Raw genomic sequence first — 22215 nt, 5'->3', positions numbered from 1 at the left:
GTGTGAATAGGGCTGACAAATGACAGCACAGATCTGGTCGGGGAACTTTTATTTTCAGTTCTACAACACAAACTGCCTGGTTCGGAAGCTGTTTGCTGCTCTTTTCTCAGTCTGATGATCAGTGACTGAAAATGTGTTTATCTGTGCGTACATGTGAATTTTTATCGTCTCAGGGTTGTGTGGGTGGCTTCCAGTGTTTATCATTCTTTTGCTGTCCTATGTGTTGCTATATGAACCTCCATGTAAAGCACATTACTTGTACGTATGAAACACTTTGGTTGAGGTCGTCCTGGAACAAGCCTTGACCTCTGACAGTGACTGACTGAATGAGTTCACTCAGAGTCATTTGCACACACGCTCTCTCAGGGTGTTATTTGCATTATTTGTGAGTTTGAAAAACAGCAGACAGTAGCTCAACTCCTGTTGCTGAATTATCTCGTATGTCCTTTTATGTTTATTATGCTTACTACACTTCACACTGAATGTGTTTGAAATTGTGCCCTGTGCCTTGAACTTGAAATACAGCACCGTATAAATCCTCCAACAGTGGCCTTTAATTACCTCAGCTGCAGAAAAGGCCCTTATTTGAAAAAGAGTCAGGCCTTTAATGCTATTTCCCTCTGTTTTAGTGTACTAATGAATTTCATTTGCTTTTATGTCTGAAATATAAAACCCTATATGTAAAACTTTCACATTAAAAGCTTTCCCTCTTTGAATTCTATCATCCCTGTAAGCTTCATTTTGATACGTGATTCTCAAATATGAATAATTTTTGCATAAAAAATGCATTTCTGTTGGATATCAGCTTCCATGTTGGTCATCATCCCAGCAAACATCTGGAGTAAATATTGAGAGAAGACTTTAAGCTGATCCCTGGTTCACATCCTGGCCTTCACGAGATCTGTCCACATGGAGTTATCATGTTCTTAGTGAGCATGTATGGGTTTTGTCCAGGTTCTCCAGCTTCCTCCCATAGTCCTAAAACATGCTGAGGTTAACTGGTGTCTCTGAAGTGTCTGTAGGTGTGAATGTGAGTGTGATTGTTGGTCTGTACAGGAGGTCCTCGGCTTACGTCAGAGTTCTGTTCCTAAGATAAGATCTACTTTATTCATCCCGGAATTTGCCAGAGTACAACCAACAATACACAAAGGTTAGTGGAATATACACAATTACACAGAGGTAAGAAAATATAGTATTAAAGGCTCACCAGGATACGCTGTTGGTGTTGGTCTTCCAGCCCAAATCCGTAACTAGAAGACCATTCAGAGAGCCCAGTACTCCGCCAAGGCCGCTCAGCTGATGTATCACTTCTGACGGATTAAATCTTTAATAAAAATGACCTTTTGCTGAGCACAGGCATGTCTTATCCATGTGCATGTTATGTAGGGATACCGGAAAATGCATGTAAATTCCTGTTATAAAGGTCTGTTGATCAGTTCATCACTTTTGGCAAACCTTTGTTTTGCTAGTGTTAAAATAACTGTTCCATCCGTGCTTTTATTTTGAAGACGTATTTTTTTTAATGTTATGGGCTTTTATTTTGTCACCGTTCCAGCAGCACAGGAAGTGTTCCTTTGAGAATAGGTTTGTTGACATGAAGTAGAAGTTGTCGAAAAGTCCGAAAATCCATGTAAAGGTGACAGAAAACGGTTCCAAAGGATGCGTCGAAACTTAGAAGCAGCTGGAATGGAGATAAGCTCTGATGGAGAAGAAAGGAGTGAAGGACAGAAAGGTGAATTTGTTCAAAATAAGGCTGACAGCTGAACTTAACGTGTCTGGCTGGGGTTTGCTACAATCCTTTTATTTCCATTTTCTAAACATATTGTCAGCGGTTGCTCTGAAATGACGGTTAGGACTGAACGTGTTTTTATTGTTTTCTGAGTGACTGGTTTTGATAACGTGGTCTGTTTATTCTGATGTATTTGATCAGATCCAGCTGATGTTCTGCTGCTGAGGCTCTGAGTGTTTCTGAGAACAAACCCGAATTAAAGCTGAACTTCTGCTCTGGATCTGTTCCACTGAACACAGACTAACACACAACACCACAGTGGACGTGCTTTCATGTTGTGGGTTTTGTTGGTGAGACAAGAATTAGTTTTTGACTCGTTATTAACCAGGCAGCCTGGGTTAAGCTGTGACTATCTCCAGTTGACATGGGCGTGTTTCCTGAACGATCACCAGGTGGTTAACACCTGACAGAATGACAAAGATCTATGTGGATGGACCGAAATGCTTGTCGAGCTGATCGGTAGCGCAATGAGTAAAACGGTGGTCTCATAATTTTATCGCTGGATAACGTGGTTCCGAATCCTCTCACCATACTTGAAAAATACGTATTCTTTTATTTCGACACATTTCTTTTTACCGTCTGTAGATAATATTTACAGGGATATAGACTTTATTAAGTAGTGATGCCGACGTTTTTCGGCGGGGTACTCTTTATCTGGTATCTTTATTTCACGTAAATCCAGGTCTGATCGTGACGAATCTGCGGATGAAATATCTGGAGACGGAAACTATCACCAGTTAAACTGATCACCAGTTAAAGTGGAACACCGGCCACTATATCTGGCAGTGGAAAATCTTTAACAAATCCGTGGATACAGACTATAAGCCGCCAAAATCTAATCACTTGCTCCTTGTGTCATTTCAGACCTTCCCTGAAAGTTTCATCCAAATCCGTTAGTCTGTTGCAAACAGACGGATATGTAGAAAACGGTTTTGGTACCTTGCCAGAGTAACAAAGTCGTCTTATAGCGCCGTGTAGCTGCTGTACATCCAGTATTCATCCGCTCCGCTCACCAGCTAGTTCCACTGAACCAGTTCCGATTTAACCAACCCCTAGTCAGTTCTGATGTAATGAGGTAAGAGCAAAATGATATAAGTCGAGGACATCGCAAACCGAAGACCTCCTGTATGTGTAGCCAGGTGTCCCCTGCCTTCATTCTAAGTCAGCTAATGAGGATTCAATGGTGTATAGATAAAGGATAGATGGACTTTAAGCTGCACGTGAAAAGCACTAAAACCAAGGTTCAGGACTAAAATGATGGCAAGTTGTGTGTCTGTAAAAGGAATCAGTTTATGGAGCAATGTGAGCAAAGAAACTAAAGAATCCAAGTCAAACATTGCATTTAAAAGAATAATTAAAGCCAGTATGTTAAAGAAATACAATGATATATAGGGTGTCCCAAAAACATGTATACAACTAACTAACCTCACACCACCAGACTTGTTTTTATGGGGATACCTAAAAGACAAAGTCTACGCAATGAGACCTGCAACAGTCACTGAACTGAGAGCAACCATTGAACGTGAATGCACGCAGATACCAAGGGAGCTGTTTCATGATGTGTGCTATTCCATCGCTTCACGTTGTCGGCAGTGTCTGGACCAGAACGGACATCAGTTTGAGAACAGGCGGTGACAAAACAATAGAACGTTTTTAAATTCTTTTACATGTTGAAAATTAAACGAATTATAATAAACACCTAGTTTACAATTATTTAGTGTGTATACATTTGTTGGGACACTGTGTGTGTGTGTGTGTGTGTGTGTGTGTGTGTGTGTGTGTGTGTGTGTGTGTGTGTGTGTGTGTATTTGTTGTTGTTTATATTGTTGTTTATGTTGTTTTTTTGAGTAGATTTTTGTAAATTGAATTCTGGGGATAAAGGGGCAGACAAAATAAAACTCGTCTTCTTTCTGCTCCCTTTCATTCTAGTTTGGAGAAGTTTGTATGTACATTCATTTTTTTATTTTTCACGAATGAAATAAAGACTAAACTGACTAACTATGCTGTGGTATGCTGTGTTTGTGCTGCAGAGAGCTACCAGCTGTACGTCCCAGAACTGGCTCCGGTAGGGAAGGCGGTGGGTCGGATCAGAGCCAACGACGAGGACGAAGGGCAGAACGCCGAGATGACCTACAGCATCACCAACGCAGACGCCGCTGCCATCTTCACCATCGGCACCGACACTGACCGCAGGGAGGGAATCATCTCCCTCAAGCAGGTATGAATCACAGATCACAACACCGACGCTCGTGTCAGAACATCCTGTTTTCTGAGTGTGAACCGCAGTTTGAAGTGCAGCTGTGAAGGCCAGAGCGGTGGAAAAGGAACAGAACGGAGCTCCTCTTCTCCGACTTCTGCTTTTATTTAGTCTTTGTGTGGTGGCAGCTTAGATTGACTCAGACTTTGACATAAATGCCGGTCATAAAATACAACAATAATGCAAAACAGTGCGTGTTTTTGTAGCTGGAATCAGTAAAGAAGATGAGAAAAAGTTGCACTTCATTTTCTATGCATCACCTGGACAGTGTCATCCTCGTGTCCGCGCCGTAGAGCGGGTTATCTTTTAGTATTTAACAACTGCTGCACACACACTATTAAAGGAGGCATTTTACAGGAACTTGAGCAACACACAGCTGCTGGTATCCTTCACTTATAGCTTACAGTGAGTACAATCTGAAGCCTGACGGGCAGGTGAAGCATTATCTGCTGAGTCCCTCGGTGCCAGTGTTCGGTGTCAGAATGGGATTTAATCCGCAGCACCAAAAGTGCTCACGGAGCCTTTTCACTGCGGATAATTTGGCTCATCGCCGAACAAAGGTGTAACTGATATCATTAAAAACAAATTAATTCCATTTAGGTAGCCCTGTTCCACAGTGCTGCTATTGTTCTCGCCGGCTTATGGAGATCCAGACATTCTAGCCAATTATTCAACCTGTGCTTCCCCTGCTGAGGCAAAGAAAAACCTCTCTGCAGTGAAAAATGGTCTATTTGGAGCCTCGTCTAGCTCAGGCACACGGTGTAAAGGGAAGGTTTGCTGCCGCAGAGGCTCGTCTTTTTCATAAACGTGTGAAGCCGGTCGGGTCAGAGGGGAAGGAGGAATATATGCAGAAAAATCTGTGCAGCAGCAAAGCCAGAAGAATGGAATGATTGTGTGCTCACAGCTTAATGAAGCCATTGCTAAAGTGGACATATGGTTAAGAAAAAATTTGGACAGAAAACTTCTAGAACTTGGAGTTGGCTTTCAGAATAAAAGTCTATAAATGTGATTGTTTAAAATGCAGTCGTAAATAAAGGATTGGGGACAGTCAGAGTCACTCATAGCATGTTAGCCAGCGTTTTGGACTGCACATTATCCTCATATGTGAATGAAGAATTCATGCTTCAGTAGAACTTGAACACTGTCTGAGAATTAGTCTGTTCCTGTTTGAACATCTGAAGAGGCTCGTTTTACAGAATTCTGCTCTTAATTGACTTTGGTCCAGTTAATTGGGAACCAGATTCCCTTTAATGGTCTGTAGTTCATTTCATCTAAAGGAAGAAATCAGCTTGTTATCTCCATAAGGTGTGTATTTTCTAACAACAGAATGAGTTTGCAAGTTATTTTGCCCTCTGGACTCTTTGATGTTTCCTAACGAAACACTGTTGTGATACTTATATTTTATATATTTTATTTTCTTAGTATTAAAGACTGCTAGTCGGTGTAGCAGTGAGGGAATAATTAGTCACCCAAAAACATTACAAACAATTTCTGCATTCAGATATCTATTTAAGCACCTTAGTTGTATAATTCAAGTTTAGAATTTCAATGTAAAAGCGCTAATATAGCGTAATGGCCAAAATATGAATGTTTAATGGCAGCATTAATATCTGAAAACTGTACTTTAGAATTGTACTGATACTGTCCCGTGTGTTTTTCTACCTCTTCTGTTATCAGATTTAGTACATTAATTGTATGTAATACTTGGAATGATGCTGTAACACAGTTTACTGCACATATATCTATTTAAGCTCATCCACGATTAGATTTTCAAAGTAAAAGCAGTAATTAGGGAGAATGACAAAGCTGAGAATGTTATAACTTCATATTTACTTTGGCACAGTACTAGAGGCTACTATTTGTTTTCTACCACTGCTGTTAGCTTGATTCCATTTTATCCTGAATTTCACTGTGAATTACCATGCTGTTATGTATATTATACTGTTTGCAATATAATGGAATGATGGTGCTTCACTCTACACTGCACACAATCAGTCTGCTCACGGGTGGTTCGACGTCTGTACATTTCCATTTGCGGCAGTAATCAGATTCTGAAAGCCGCAGTGGAGATTGGTGTCTTGTGTTGTGCAGCTTTATGTGATATCTCTAAAGAACATGCATATATATTCAAATAAACATGAGCTAATAAAGTGTAATTTCATACCCAAGTGTATTTTGCAGACATTCCGATCAGTTACAGCAAAAAGCACAAAACATTTTGCTCAATCAGCCAACCAGCTGTCACCAGCAGCACATTTATCAAGAGCAAGGTCACAGCTTGAAGAATGTTCTTCCTCTTTCAAAAATACCGAAGTGAACTGTACAGGAAATTAAATTGGATCAAATCCAGCATGCATGGCTGGTGCTGCCGGCTCCAGCCGAGTCCTTTGAGATCATCGAATGGGCCTGATTTGGCTCTGCAGCCTTTGAACTGTGACAGCAGGAATGCAGGTAAACTGAAGAGGCAGATGGGAGCAGAGGTATTGGTGCTATAATGTACTTTAGTATTTCAAGAAGAAGCACGTTAAGCTGCTCTTTAGCTACCATGTTGCATCACTCCAAAGTCGATTAATAGCAAGAAGTAACTTTTCATACAAGTGTTCTGACCTATGAGGGCCAGTTTGAAATCCATCCCTAACAGGAAGTGCTGTCCGTTCCCTTCCATAGCCGCTGAACTACGAGAAGAGAAAGGTTCACACGCTGAACATCGAAGGCTCCAACACTCACCCAGACTCCCGCTTCTCCCACCTGGGGCCATTTAAGGATTCCACATCGCTGCGAGTCATCGTGGGCGACGTGGACGAGCCGCCCGTCTTCTCCATGGACTACTACATCCTGGACGTGTACGAAAACTCACCTGCAGGCACCCAGGTTGGAACCGTGACCGCTGTGGACCCTGACAGCACAAACAGCGGCATCAGGTAAAGGGAACAGACGCTTATGCGATAAGTTTGTGCAGGCGTTTTCGTATGTGTATCTCACAAGGTGGCATGATTGGAGACACTTAGTTTTTTTGTGATTTACACTGCCGCTCAAGAGTTTGGGGTCACTTAGAAATGTCCTTATTTTAGAAAGATGAGCATTTTTTTTCACTGCAGACCATATTAAATGAATGATAAATCCAGTGTAGTCAGTAGCTGCGTTTCCATTACCCTTAGATATGCGCAAAATGTAAATAGCGCAATAAAAAACTGGTAATGGAAACACCTGAATTTTGAAAAAGGACTAAAATATCGCTAAAATTTTTTACGTTCAAAGTGCAAATGTACTTTGTCGAAATTTTAGAAATATCCCTTTTATTTTGCGAAAAACTGTAATGGAAACCCAACTAATGTTAATGTGGTAAATGACTGTTCTAGCTGGAAACGGCTGATTTTTAATGGAATATCTCCATAGGGGTACAGAGGAACATTTCCAGCAACCATCACTCCTGTGTTCTAATGCTACATTGTGTTAGCTAATGGTGCTGAAAGGCTCATTGATGATTAGAAAACCCTTGTGCAGTTATGTTAGCACATGGATAAAAGTGGGAGTTTTCATGGAAAACATGAAACAGTCTGGGCGACCCCGAACTTTTGAACGGTGATGTAACTTTCAACATTTTCCTCAGTCCCACTTTTTTGGCAGCAGCAGGATGTGTTTACAGCAAAAAATGTGACCGAGTTAGCACCAAATAGCATCTGGATACACAAGTCAGCAACGAGAAGAGTATTTAACAGCTGAAGAGTGAAATATTTGCTTCTGGAGATGGTGAAGACCAAAACAGAGCTACAAGATAATTTATATTTGGCTAACATTCATTAGCAGGGCACATTAATGCAAGTAAAAATCAATCTATAGCTGAATTTGTGAAGTTTTAAAGAATGTGACTTCATTTTAATGGCAAAGCTAATGCAACCATTGATGATTAGGAAACCCTTGTGCAGCTATGTTAGCACATGAATAAAAGTGGGAATTTTCATGGAGAACCCCAAACTTATGAACGGTAGTGTACACCCCCTGTCAAAAGTTTTAGGACACTTTCTCATTCAAATAAAGTAGAACCTGTCCTACAACTTCTGACAGGGGGTGTATCTACCAAATCTGGTACACATATGCAGCACATCAGGCTGAACAAAAAAGTCAGTGACAGCCACATTCCAAACCCAACAGGAAGTGAGCTATTTTGTGTTGAATGTCAGATTTTGCCCATTTTTCATTTTTTTCTAGAGCCAACTCCTCCTAGGGGGAAACTCCAATTCACCTCAAATTGGGCCAGTACATACAGGAGGCCTTAATGATCCAAAGTTATTAAAATCTTTTTCCAAAGTCAAAGGGCATGTCCGTGGCGGCCTCTGGAATTTTGATCCTTCGCCATGAAATTTCAAATGCTGTGTAAATGCCCTGAACATGCTCCAATCTGCCTGAAACTTTACATGTATGATCAGAGTCCTGCCCTGATCACATCCATATGATGAAATACACCCCCTGTCAGAAGTTGTAGGGCAGGTTCTACTTTATTTGAATGAGACAGTGTCCTAAAACTTTGACAGGGGGTGTATGTTGCGATATGTAGAACAGCTTTGTAAATGTAACATGGGGCATAACGTCTGGGGTCAAAGCGTTGAAGCCTTCAGCATGTGCACTGATCTGTCTGGGGTTATACAAAGTTGGCATCTCTCATTGAAGCCCCAAACAACCAATATCTCTCTCATCTCTGCTACAAAGTTCTCACTTGAGTGATCGTCTGGGGACAAATGCAAACAACGACTTTTCAGGTGGAAGTTCTCATTAATATGGTGGACAGTCAAACGTTTGTAGGATTTTGTCGTCTGGCTAGAGCAGTAGTCTGCTGCAGCTGCGTAATATTCCACTTGTGACAACTCTGTTTCAACTTTTTCGTACAGTTCTTTGCTAGACGCTTCAGAAAAACAGGTGTGTGATGGTGTTACACGCCTCTTTTCAAAGCAGAGGCATCTGAAATGCTTCTTTGCTTTGGATGTAGTGATGATCAGTCTGCAACAACCGCAGAAAAAATACCTGTTTTTGTTCAACATCATCCTTTCTGTAGCTGAAATATTCCCATGCAACCGATTTGTGTTTCTTTTGGTAACAAAGTTTTACATTTCTGTGTTTCTCCATCGGTTTGATGTGCACAAAACTCCAAAAACTCTACTCCAGAACCCGTAAATCAAAGTAAATTATCTTCTATCAGACTGCTCTTGTAGATTCGCTACAAAAAATAAGAAAGGTGCAAGTTTTCTTTTTGTGTGAAACAGCAAAAGAAGCTGTAGCATGATGTGTTTGAGGTGATTTGCCTGACTGGACATCATAAATTCTGGCGTGTGGAGTGATGCTTCATTCAACGCCTGTGTGTCGTGCAGCATTTTGACTTCAGGAAAAGAGGCTCTGCAGAGATCCAGCAGAGTGCAAATTCAGTGAAGGATTTTACCACTCTGCAAAAGCCTCACTTTCCTGAATCCTGCCTTTCCTTTATGAGCTGCTCATGTCTCCTGTGCAGCAGCAGGCCGGCTCCTCTCTCTTACCTTCCCTGGCAGCTAAAATGAAATGTGTTGTGATCATCGCTGGGGATCAGTCTGGGTGCGAACTCGCTGGTGAGCAGTGACCGAGGCCCAGCCAGAATCCTGGTGGCAGTTTTATGATCCTCTTTCCTGCCAAGCTGATGCTCTTGTGCATTCTGCCTTTTGTTATCCGGGCCTGTAGTCTGGGGTTTGGAGAGCTGTCATGACCAGCAGCCCCAGAAGTAAAGACAGCCAACTACATACTGCTGACAAATATAGAACAATTATACGTGCTGCATACTGCATGTAGGAACAGGATAGAACTGTTAAATGACTGGATTTTACAGTGTTCTAAGGCAGGATTGGCTGGTTTCTGGCTTCGGAAAGCAGAAGTATGCAATAGCACAGTTGATCTGAAGCATCCTCTTCTGTTTTAAAAGTCCAGGTTGACATAAAAATGTTACTGACTTTCTCAAAGAAGAACAACAGGAAGGAATGACATTCTCAGACCTCCAGAGACTCCCAGATGATGAAGCAGTGCTTTAGTTTAATTTTGATTATTTTAACTTCAGGTTTGACATCTTTTACTTTTTCCCTTCATGTGAAAGATTTAGACTTTAGATTTTGACTACAACACCCCTGAGCTGAAGCGAAATCAAATCACTTCATCACTGCAGCTGGAAACAAATCACACAGCGACAGATCTAGAGTCCGTGTGGAAGAGAGTTTTAAAAAACACGATTACAACGTCGCATTTTCTGCCGAAAGAAGAAGAGCTGAGCAGTACAAGAATAAAAAACTTGCAGTGCTGCCATCAGGTTCTTCTTCACACCGCTGTGGATTTGCAGGAACGGCTCAGACGTCCACTTTAATAAACAGATTCTGTAAGACAGAATTCACCTGCTCTGTTTGTTTTCCAGCTTCGATAGCTTTAACCATCAGTGGGACGGAGAGAAGCTCGGTCTGACATTAATTCATTTTTGTAAACACACAGTTTTGTCTTTCTGCACCCAAACTAGAGCACTTCGTTGGATCAGTATATTATTAAGGGACTTTTTGTATCATAGTTGACATTTTTGCTGTTTTCAGGCCTAAAACCAACATGGCCGCCGATAACCAAACACCACATGGCATTTTAGAGAAAGATTCTTTGAAATATTACATATATAACTGAGTAAAATTGAAAGTTATTCATAAAGATTTTGCAGTAAACCTGTTGATTACTTTATACTAAATAAGTCAGAAAGCCTTGGAGTCTTCCAGTCTTTTCTTCAGGAGGAAATGACATCATGTGGAGCAGGTCATGTGATCTGGAATTAACACACTTCCTGGAGAGGAGTTTTTGGAACGGGGAACTTAGTGGAAAGGGATTTAATTTGTTATTTTCCATCTAAACTTTGAGGTCGTAGAAAAAAAGAAATATCTGTCATGATCATCTTAACTTCATAAAAGAACACAATCCAAACTATTTGTGAATCAGCTCATTTTATTATTGTTTAGCTCATTAGGAGGTGGTTGGTGTTAAATTCAGACGGTTATTTAGCTGACATTTTAGTGTCATCCAGTCATTTTTTATTAATAAGTGATTGTTTCCATGATAAATAATGATGGAATTTGTAAAGACATGATCTTATTGAATATAAAAAACACTATTTTTCTTACTTTTAACAAAAAGTATATAGAATATATCCCATGGACTTCAAAAGTCCCTCAACTTTGCAAATTAGCAAAGTGTGTCACATATAATTAACTTAACCTGCTCTTGATGCATTCCTTTCCTCACTGCACAAATTATTGAGACTTTTATAGACTTTGAGAAATGCTATTAACCCAATACATCAAAGTTTTGTCTGAAAGAAGCCATTTAAAATGTGTCTTTATGTACAGAAGCACTTCTGTGTTTTTGCTATTACTGGAATTTGACTTCTTTGTTTACTAATTCCATCCATCCAGTGTTTCTTTCTCCTCCAAGCTGTAATGCTTGATCTTCAGAGCTTTTGACTTCAGTAATATTTGGATCTTGCGAAAAGTACAAGATGCTCTTAACCTAAAGGACTCTTCATGGGCTCTTGAGCGCCGCGGCAATTACCAGAAACACGTCACACATGAAAGCACTTGACAAACTGCTAATTCTGGATGAAGGTTGCAGATGAGTGCAGAGTCTGATCTGTTTATCTGTTTCATAGATTCTACCACTGTGATGTAGAAGAGGTCAGGACTGAACCTTGAGCTGTAAATGTTTGAACTGATCTGGATTTAGTGCAACCTAACAGCCTATGCAAAGAAAAAAAAGAATTCAAGCTAAACAAGATGAGCATGTACAGTACGTACACACAAGAGTAATAAACTTACTGTAGAAGGCTGGCAGGGAAGCTAATTACGTTGAAACTGAAAACAAATAAGAACTGTTGGACTGACTTAACTGAAAACTTCACCAGGTAACACACAACTGAATGAAGTTTATCCAAGAAGAGTTTAAAAAGTTCCATTAATTCCGCTAGTTTAAGTTAAATTTAAATTACTTCCTTCCTTAGAAATGGATCCAAAATGACTTTAAATGTCTTCAAATTATTAAAATTTTCTTTATAAAGTAGGAATTATTCATGATTACATAAATATTTGTGGTTCTCAGCAGTGGATTTGTAGTAGGATCAAAATCAGCTTATGTAGTGTTCACTTGTTGTCATGGTTACAGTGATGCCATGCTGCTATCTGACAATGATACAGAAATCTTTAGCTAATCTGTGGATCCAGACTATGAGCTGCATCACTACCAGAATCTAATCACTTGATCTTTTTGTCATTTCTGACCTTCAATGAAAGTTTAATCCAAATCCGTTAGCCTGTTTTTGAGTCATGCTGCTGACAGGCAGACAGACGTGTGTGATAAACAGTTTTGGTATCTACAGCTTATTTCTGGGTTCAGGACAACTGTTCAAGGTGGTGATTTTTATATTTTCACCCATTTAAATTGTAATCAGGCTTTTAAAAAAGTGTCCGTAGTGTAGGGCTGGGCGATATGGCCAAAAAAGAAAATCTCGTTCTTTTTTTTTTTTTAGTCATCTTGGACGATTACGGTTTTAATCCATTTCTGTTGTTTCTTTGTGGTCTGTTTGCTACGGCTAGTGCTAGCCATGCCGCACTCCTCCCATTCTTTAGGATGCCTCTGTCCGAGGTGCTGAAAGAGGTTAGTTGTGCTGCTACTCTTCGTTTTCACAGTACTTTTGCAAACCTTGCACATGACTGTAGTTTGCTCTGTGTCAGTCTTGTCAAAGCTGAACCACTTAAATATAATCGATGGAACATGAGGCCCTTTTCTCGCGACCAACTCTTCGTCTGCTGTTCTGTCCGCCATGATGGGGGTGTGAGTGTTTTGGCGGAAGGAGATGAGAGGCGGAAGCAAACGCCGGTGCACAAGTCATGAAAGGCAGAAGAAGAATTTGTATTATGTATTTAAGCTCACTTCGATTTTACGATTTGGCAAATTTTCAAATCGTCAGGTTTTAAAAAGGCAAATTAATTGAATTAATTTGATTTATTGCCCAGCCCTACCGTAGTGTCAGTCCAGTCCGTGTCTCCATCTCTTTGTCCTTATATAGATTAACTGGAAGTGAGGAGGAATCGGGGACGCCATTCCTGACGTCACAGGTCTTTAACATGCCCTGAACACCTGGTGTTTCCTCCTCAGGCTGTTTGGAGGACGGCTTGCTGAATAACACACTGTCAGATTCATGGTTTAGTGGAGACAGGGTGTGTTTGGAAACGGCTCAGTGACGGCTGTGACACTGAAACATTAAAAACGCCTTTTTATTCTGACCTTACACCGGTCGGTCTGCACTTCTGGAGCTGATCAGTGGCAAAGGCCAAAGAGGCAAACAGTAGCTTTTTATCCGGAGCCCAGCAGCTGCTCACACAGTGCATTTAAATGGACTGGATGGACCCAGCACTGAGACCGCGCTAAAGGTTACTGAGAACTGGAACAGATACAGAACACCAAGTCATTTAGAAGGTTGGACTCATGTGTGTTTTAACTTCCTTCAACACATCTGTCTCCAACGAAACTATGATTAAATACGTTTAAACGAAAATGGCAGCATCACTGTGTTTTTCAGCCGTTAGAAGCAGAGGATTACCAAGGAGCCATTTGCTCATTTGATGGTTTTATTGACCTATTTGACAGCCTCTTCCTCTGAAAGCGAGTGTGTTTACTGCTGGTTGAAAGCCAGAAAGTACAGAAATTGGCCATGTAATTGCACTAATGGTCATCAGTCTTACCCGCCATCATCATGCAAATTATGGTAATTTTCTGCTGCTGGGCTGCACATCATTTATTATGGAAATAGTCACTCAATCATTTTACTATTACAGATATTGGATCTGTCTGCCTGTTTGCTTTTGGAAATAAGAAACTGGCCATTTAGAAAATGATATGCAGAGACACATCCTGCTGTTGTTTTTGTTTTCATTACAACCTACAGTGTAGCTGAAGCCTCCATGCTTTACAGCGTTATGCTTCCACCTTTTTAGCTTCTTTCTCATTGTATTTGTACGATGTAAGCTCCAACAGAGGTGCTCTAGGTTATAAAAAGGAGTTTTTAGGCAACACTATATCAAATTGAAGCCAAATTCTACCAGTATTGTTTCATTTTTCTTTTCAAAATGTGTTTAAATATTGTAAAATTTGATGTTTTGGGATTATTTTCAGAGACAGAAGCAAGAATAATGATTAATCCTGCAAAGCCTGACCCATCAAACAATAGTCAGAACATTTTTTAAGAAGTTTATTGCCCCTTTTAACAAAACCCAAATGAAAAATTGTGCTGTATCATTTAATTTCTGATTGTTTTTTGGATCAAATTTGATCCATCGGGCGTTTTTGGCAACTTTCTGCTCACAACAATCTACAGCAAAACTCCACCTGTTCCAGTGTATTATTTAGCATTGAGTGAGCCGACCCATTTCATAACAAAAAATAATATAATGATAAATAAAATTAAAAGAAAGAATAAAACAAAGTGCCAGGAGCTTTGACTCTCACACTGAACATCTGGACTAATCCCTCTAATCTCCTCATCCTCGTCTTCTAACAGCTCCATGTCACTCGTGTTTCCATCCAGTATCTCGTTGAGGACATTTTCAGTGTACTTTCTTTTTCTCTCTTCTTCCTCTAGCCTTTTTGACAACTAAAAATGACTCGGTATGGTATAGCTATTATGGTTTCAGAGGAATTGTTATTGCAAAAATACTCAAAATGCATTTGAAGATGGCATTTCATTCATTTGTTATGTTAATTAAGTCATCAAAATAGTGTGTGTTTGTGTTTTCATAGGTATAATGTAGATTACATTACAAAAATAGTACTTGACGTTTGAGTAAAAAAGCACATTATAAGCCTGGAGTTTGATACAGACATTTTAATACGAGTTCACTGAAATATAAACAATAAATTACTCAGTAAATATACGTTCTGTCAATGCGGAAAATACTTAACTTTAAAAATGAGTAACAATTTAGATGTTTTTACTTCTTGAAAATTGGCAAGGATTTTCCTGAAAAACGTGTTTGAATGATTTTATTTTGAAAAGGGTGAAAGTAGGACTCCAGCTGCCTGTAATTCATGATGATCCACCAGGGGGCAGAATACATGGATCAGGTACACCCCCTGTTTTAGGACACTTTCTCATTCAAATAAATCAGAAAGTGTCCTAAAACTTTTGACAGGGGGTGTATTTAAGGAAACTATTTATGATGCAGATGAGATAAAGGCCTCAGAGACTCATGGAACAAATATGATACAGATAATTATAGACGGTTAACAGCTGGCTACTGTAAAGATGTTCTTTTGGGAAGCGACTTGATTTAAGCAGATAAGAATATTATTGATAACTTCACCCTGATGTCCTGCTACAGAACATTTTTACTTTTTTTTTCTTTCAGTAAGTCAAATGGTTTTTCTTTAGTTTCTAAAATATATTAAATAGACTCCCAATTTATCCCACATTTCTGCTAGTAAATAAATATTTAACAGAGTTCCTTCTGGATCATAAAGATGAAACACACTTTGTTAATTATGGGATGCATTTCTATTTCAAATGTATGTAATTTGAAAGATGAATCCGTTGTATTTTGCAGTTGCTGATTACAGTGTGTGTATAAATACAGAATATTACTGGAAAGTCTACTTACAGTGTTGAACAGTAATTCTCATATTCTACTGGTTTTTCATATCTTTTTTTTTTACCTCCAAACATCCTTGCCGATGTTCAGATTCTATTGAAATAAAAGTCCCCATTCCACCTAAAAATCCAACGATCCGGCTTCAATCTGTCTGATTATTTGAATTTACATTAAAATCACACATTAATTTACAGTTTATGTCCGGGGTGTGTAACTCATTCTAGTCCAGGTTCCACATTCAGCCCAGTTTGATCTCCAGTAAAATCACAGAATAACAACCGATAAATAACCGTAACTCCTTCACATATTTCCCTTGGTTTTAGTGCAAAAAAGTCCATTCTGAAAATGTACACATTTAAGGAATTATCTTTTTACAACACATCATAAACAACCTGAGATTTCTTAAGAAAAATACGTAAAATTTCGTCAATATTCATCCTCAGTTTATCGTTTCCACATTACAACTTCCAGATCACAGAGTGTCTACAAATGAACACAACATTTAGTCACCTGGAACTGAACCACAGAGGATTTAACTTTATGATCAACATCACAAAAAAGACCAAAAACTAGACAAAATATTACAAAAATGAGACACAAAAGGACAAAAGCAAGAAACAAAGCGACCAGAAAATGTACAAACACAAATGACCCAAAAAAACCACAAAACAAAGAAAAAGACAAAAATGAGAAACAAAATGACAAAAACATTAGACAAACAACAGACAAAACAAGACAAAAAATCAAGAAAAAGAGACAAAATATTACAAAAACGAGACACAAAAGAGCAATGAACAATCATGAATCATGGTTTAGAAATTATTTAAAATCTATAATTTTACTAATTTACAATCTGCAGTGGAATTTTTACACTTTGCTAAACCTGCTGCGTGTCTTACACCCTGGTTTATGTGCTTATGTTTGTGATTTGAAAGCAATTTAACCAACAGAAGTCAAAAAGTTAGCAGCCTTTAGTAGTTCTCTCCTCTTCTCTCCTCTTCAGTGAAATCGTCCTTAAGGGGATTTCTGTGTATTTACCTAACTTTGCTTTAAATTTAGCTAAACTAATGTATATTCTAATGACAAATAAAGAATGGTGAACCAACAGTAAGCACTGCGACGTTTCATGATCCTGGAGATCAGCTGCCTGCAGTGATGTTTGCAGCTGCATTATCTCATAAGCGGTTTTCTACAGCTCCAGTTATGACATTTAATGTGATGGAGCACATTTTTAAAGAACAATTTTCTCTGAGTTTGTACCAAAAGCAGCATTTCTCCAAAGAGGTTTATTAAAAGTTGAGGAAATAGTTTTCTTGTGTGATGCATCGACTGCACAGAAAAAGGTGACAAACCCGAGAAGGACATAATTTATTCATACTCACCGGTCTTATACATTAGTCTGCTGACATTTTTGACCACTCTTCTGTGCAGAGTTCCGTCAGCTACAGAGTGTTTGAGGCTCCTTTCAAATCCTCCCATTTCAATAGGATTCCGATTTGAGCTTTTTTTTTCTGTCAGGGCCATTCCATAAGCCTCCATTTGCTATTTTTGAGCCGTTCCCAGGTGAATTGCTGCTGCGCTTAGGATCATTATCCTGTTGAAACATCCACTTCTGGTTCAACTTCAGCTTTCAGACAGATGGCCTCGCATTATCTTCAAGCGCTCTGTGATATGATGCAGAATTTATGGTTGAATCAATGACTGCGACCTGCCGAGACCCCGAGGCAGCGAAGCGGTCCCGTTTCCACCGACGTCCCTCACCGTTTCTACGAGGTTCTTCTAATGGAAAGCCGTCTTTGATGTGCGTTTTTATTGTTGCTGTGGGACAACGTCTCTGTCTTTGAATTGCCTGTCCACAGCACATTATTCCAAAACACCTCGAGGAAAGTCCTTTAGCATCGATGCCACCGAAAAAATGTTCAGCAGACAGAGAGGAAGTTTTCCACTTTGAGAGATGTCGTTTTTCACTTAGATCCATTTTATTTTGTGAGTCTCATTTTCAATCTGTTTGGTTAAAGTTAGGCACCAAAACTGCTTGGTTAGTGTTTGAAAAAGATCATTGTGGGATTAAATGCAATATTTAGCTAAATCGTTTATGATACAACAGGAAAAGGAGTGACGGTGATGAAACCAGCAGGTGGCATCTATTTTTGGTGTTTACTGATTTTATGGAAAATTATGTTGAACAGCTTCCAGTCAGAACAATGTAAAGAGCAGGTTTCAACAAATTTCTACAAGCTAAAATTTATAAATTATTTCACAAATAAGATGAATCAACAGAAAAAAGACAAAGAAATTTGAAAAGAAACCTTGGTCCACACATATAAAACACCCCCTGTCAAAGGTTTTAGGACACTTTCACATTCAGTTAAAGTAGAACCTGTCCTACAACTTTTGACAGGGGGTGTATCTACCAAATTTGGTACACATATGCAGCACATCAGGCTGAACAAAAAAGTCAGTGACAGCCACATTCCAAACCCAACAGGAAGTGAGCTATTTTGCGTTGAATGTCAGATTTTGCCCATTTTTCATGTTTTTCTAGAGCCAACTCCTCCTAGGGGGAAACTCCAATTCACCTCAAATTGGGCCAGTACATACAGGAGGCCTTAATGATCCAAAGTTAGTAAAATCTTTTTCCAAAGTCAAAGGGCGTGTCCGTGGCGGCCTCTGGAATTTTGATCCTTCGCCATGAAATTTCAAATGCTGTGTAAATGCCCTGAACATGCTCCAATCTGCCTGAAACTTTACATGTATGATCAGAGTCCTGCCCTGATCACATCCATGTGATGAAATACACCCCCTGTCAGAAGTTGTAGGACAGGTTCTACTTTATTTGAATGAGACAGTGTCCTAAATATTTTGACGGGGGTGTAAACATAAAGCATATTTACCCTCTTGGACGTTTTCTCCTTTCAGTGCTTTTCAGCGCTGAATCACAGCAAATTTAATTCTCCTTTTATGGGCAAACATTTATTTCAAAAAGTCTCTTTCATGTCAAAGTGAAAAGAGATTTCTGCGAAGCAGTGTCAGTGACTGCACAAATATTCAAAGTGCTCAAAGTCACATAGTTAGTAAAAGGCAATAATCTGAGTGCTCTGAATGTGTCTCCAGTGATTGTAGCATAAAGACTCTTCTATCTGGAAGGTCTAGTCACTGGGGAGAATCTGTATAGAACTACAGCATGAAGACGGAAGAACATCCCCAGCAACTTTGTAAAGGTTTAAAGGTGTGCGGAAGTGATTTAAAGACAACAAAAGGGAACATAGTAGAGTGGCGGGGTTAAAGCCCAGACCTCCCATCAGTGGACAAAGTGCTGTTTACTTGGAATCCCTGAGTAACCTGAGCAAAGTTCAGCAGTTTCACCAAGAAGAATGGGGTAAAATTACAGTGTCCAGATGTGCATGGCTGACTGAGACCGATCCAGACGGGCTCAATTTAAAACTGAGAGAAGCTGGAAGGAGTACGTCCGGAGAAGCAGCATCCTCTCGAGTGCTGTTCTGGACCCTGCACGACCCAAATACAGAAGAAAAACGAGTAAAAATGACAAATGGAACAAAACAAAGCTTCCTTTAAGTCACTTTTAAAAACTCACTTTTATAGAATTGCTTTTATGTGATGCCGTCTTTTATCCTTTATCTTTTATGATTTTCTTTTATGTGAAGTTTACTTCTAGCTTTATTTAGTTTTAGTGTTTTATTCTGTATTTTCTCCTGTTTATCTTAGATGTTATCTCATTTTATTTTACTTTTAGCTGTCTGGTTCTTTGGTGTGATGTTGTCTCGCAAATTTTTTAATTCTCTAATTTTTTGACTTTTAGTTTTAATCCTCAATCTTATTCTTTAATTTTCAAACTGCCGAGTTCCCTTGTTTGAGTTGCGTGCTAATCTAGCAAATTGTTCATTTAATTTATTGTCATTGTTCCTGTTTATTTCCACTGACTGAGCTGACTTGTCTCCTATAGCTTGCTTGATTGTCTGTGTTTCATGTTTTATTTGTCTAAGCACTTTGTGAACACTGTTCTTAAGGGTGCTACATAAATAAAGTTATTATTATTATTAAAGCAAATATACATATGACATAATAATTTTTAACAAACTGAGGTTGCAGCAGTGGGTTTAAAGAGTTAATATGGCCTCAGCTTTGTATATCAGCATCATTCCCTCTGAGGAAAGTGAGGAGAAAAACTGAATATGTAAATGATTTGGAAGAGCGATCAGGAAGTGCTCACCCCACAGAAATGTGAAGGTGTATACCGGCCTTTATGCCTCCTGAGGGGAAGGTGTACTGGCTGAACTTTACAGGCCGCAGTAAACACTAAGAATGGCCTTGACTTCAAAGGAAGTCTGACAACTAATCAATTCTCTGAGTTAGCTGCAGTAATGGAGGGATCATTCTCTGCCTTTAATCCCTGTAGACCTGCTAGGTGGGGACGGTACTAAGTGTCTGAAATGATGGGATTTGCTCCTCAGGATCCGGACATCTCCTCATCCCAGGTGCTGCGACAGCAAAAAGAGATGTCCCTCAGCCTAATTACCAAGTCCTTAATGAACTCCAAGGGAAAGTTCCTGTGGGACGGTGTCCCCTAAACACTGCCCTGAGCTGCAGAAAAACCTGTTTTATCAGGATCACCAAAGCAGCAGCACAATCTCCAAGGGAAGTTAGAGAGGTGTGACTGAAGGTGGCACTGCAGAATTGATCTTGTTCCTGGCTATTCCTCGGCAACATTTTATTTTGGAATCGTCGTATCTTGAGTTTTTGGATCCATCTCAGTACAGCTAAAGTTTTTCATTGAATGACGGTAATATGATTAAGTAAACATGTACAGAAGGCAGTAGGCAGGGTAAGGTACCACAGGCACAAGGAAGGTCAACTGAGGAATCAAAGTGGAAGCCCTGTTTAATACTAAATATAGACACTTTATGACCCATTTTCTGTGCATAAAGGATGCAGAATATCAGAGAATTTAGGAACATCATGTTTGTAAAACTGCACAGTGGAGTAGTGGTTAGCACTTTGGCCTTGCAGCAAGAAGATCCCCGGTTCAAATCCCGGCCTGGGATCTTTCTGCATGGAGTTTGCATGTTCTCCCTCTGCATGCGTGGGTTTTCTCCGGGTACTCCGGCTTCCTCCCACAGTCCAAAAACATGCTGAGGTTAATTGGTTACTCTAAATTGTCCGTAGGTGTGAATGTGAGTGTGATTGTGTGTCTGTATATGTAGCCCTGTGACAGACTGGTGACCTGTCCAGGGTGTCCCCTGCCTTCACCCGAGTCAGCTGGGATAGACTCCAGCACCCCCCATGACCCTAGTGAGGATAAAGTGGTGTATAGAGAATGGATGGATGGGTGGATGTTTGTAAAACCTTCATTCTCTAAGGAAGAACAACCGGGAAGCAGAGTAGCATCGTGTTTGTTCTGGTGTGGTGCTCTAACGCAACTATTTTAATTCGTAGATGTGCTTATCTAAGCTGAACGAACTGCTCTGCCACCGGTATCCTGGAGCGAGTCATCCTTACCAAGTAGAGTCCAATTACAAAGTTGAGATCAGGACCTTGAGCTCCAAGAAATTGTGTTGATAGATTGGAGCCCTCATTACCTCAGCCCATCATCTTGAGTTTGAATGTCCACTCACCCTTACAGAACAGGCATGGAGGCCAGAAAACAACCTCCTTCCACCTTCCTAGACTCTACAAATTAGTTAAAAGCAAAAATACCCCTTTTTTTTTTAAAATGAGAGGCATAAACAAAACAACCAAAAACAATAAAGGTAGCATAAAGGAAAATCTAAAATCCAGCCTAAAAAGGACCTAAACAGGAAGTACCTCTTGATTTAAATCATAATGAAGTTAGCGAATGCAGCATGATCCAATGTGGTGGTGAACGTAAACAAAGCTGTCCTGTGGCGCAGCGTGACGATGTATTCATCCGCTCCACTCGCGAACTAGTTCCACTGAACCAGTAACGACAAAGTGGCGTAAGTCGAGGACGCCGTAAAGCGAGGACCTCCTGTATATTTAAGTTAAAGACTGAAAAAATCTAACAATTCAAAGAAAAACTGAACTCTTCTGCCCCTACAGGGTTGGGGACACTTTGCTGTAATGGTTTGGATCCATGTGACCCTCAGAGGAAATAATCACTGCACAGATCACCTTTATCCTACGATGAAGCATGGCGATAGGAGGATGGTGTGGATTCTATGCTGCAGTGTTTACAGTCACCAGATTTGAACTGTGAGGGATTTTGGATTGAGGTGTCCAACACATTTCCCTCCACCACCACCGTCAAGACACCAGACGAGGGCATATCTTTTATAAGAGCGATTCCAGTAGAGTTTTCAGACTTAGAGAATCAATGCCGAGGTGCACTGAAGCTGTTCTGGGGGCACACGGTGACCCAACACCTTCCTGAGACACTTCACGTTGGTTCTTCCTTTAATTTATCACCGTCTGTACATTACCTCAGGGTCTCTTCTAACCTCAGACCGGCTGCT

The 22215-nt window shown here is 39.9% G+C and overlaps 1 protein-coding gene across 1 annotated transcript in view; it reads left to right on the top strand.

Annotated features, from left to right (window-relative positions):
- LOC110968382 (cadherin-18-like) overlaps positions 1-22215 on the top strand; it is a 203771-nt gene that overhangs the window by 133262 nt on the left and 48294 nt on the right. The window contains exons 5-6 of the mRNA XM_051952957.1: positions 3820-4007; positions 6714-6967. Coding sequence (XP_051808917.1) covers positions 3820-4007; positions 6714-6967 — 442 coding nt within the window. The remainder of the gene's footprint in view (positions 1-3819; positions 4008-6713; positions 6968-22215) is intronic.

This window comes from Acanthochromis polyacanthus, chromosome 9 (genome assembly GCF_021347895.1).
Source record: "Acanthochromis polyacanthus isolate Apoly-LR-REF ecotype Palm Island chromosome 9, KAUST_Apoly_ChrSc, whole genome shotgun sequence".
Taxonomy (NCBI): domain Eukaryota; kingdom Metazoa; phylum Chordata; class Actinopteri; family Pomacentridae; genus Acanthochromis; species Acanthochromis polyacanthus.
Note: the sequence above shows the minus strand (reverse complement) of the source record. Positions and strands in the feature narration are given on the sequence as shown.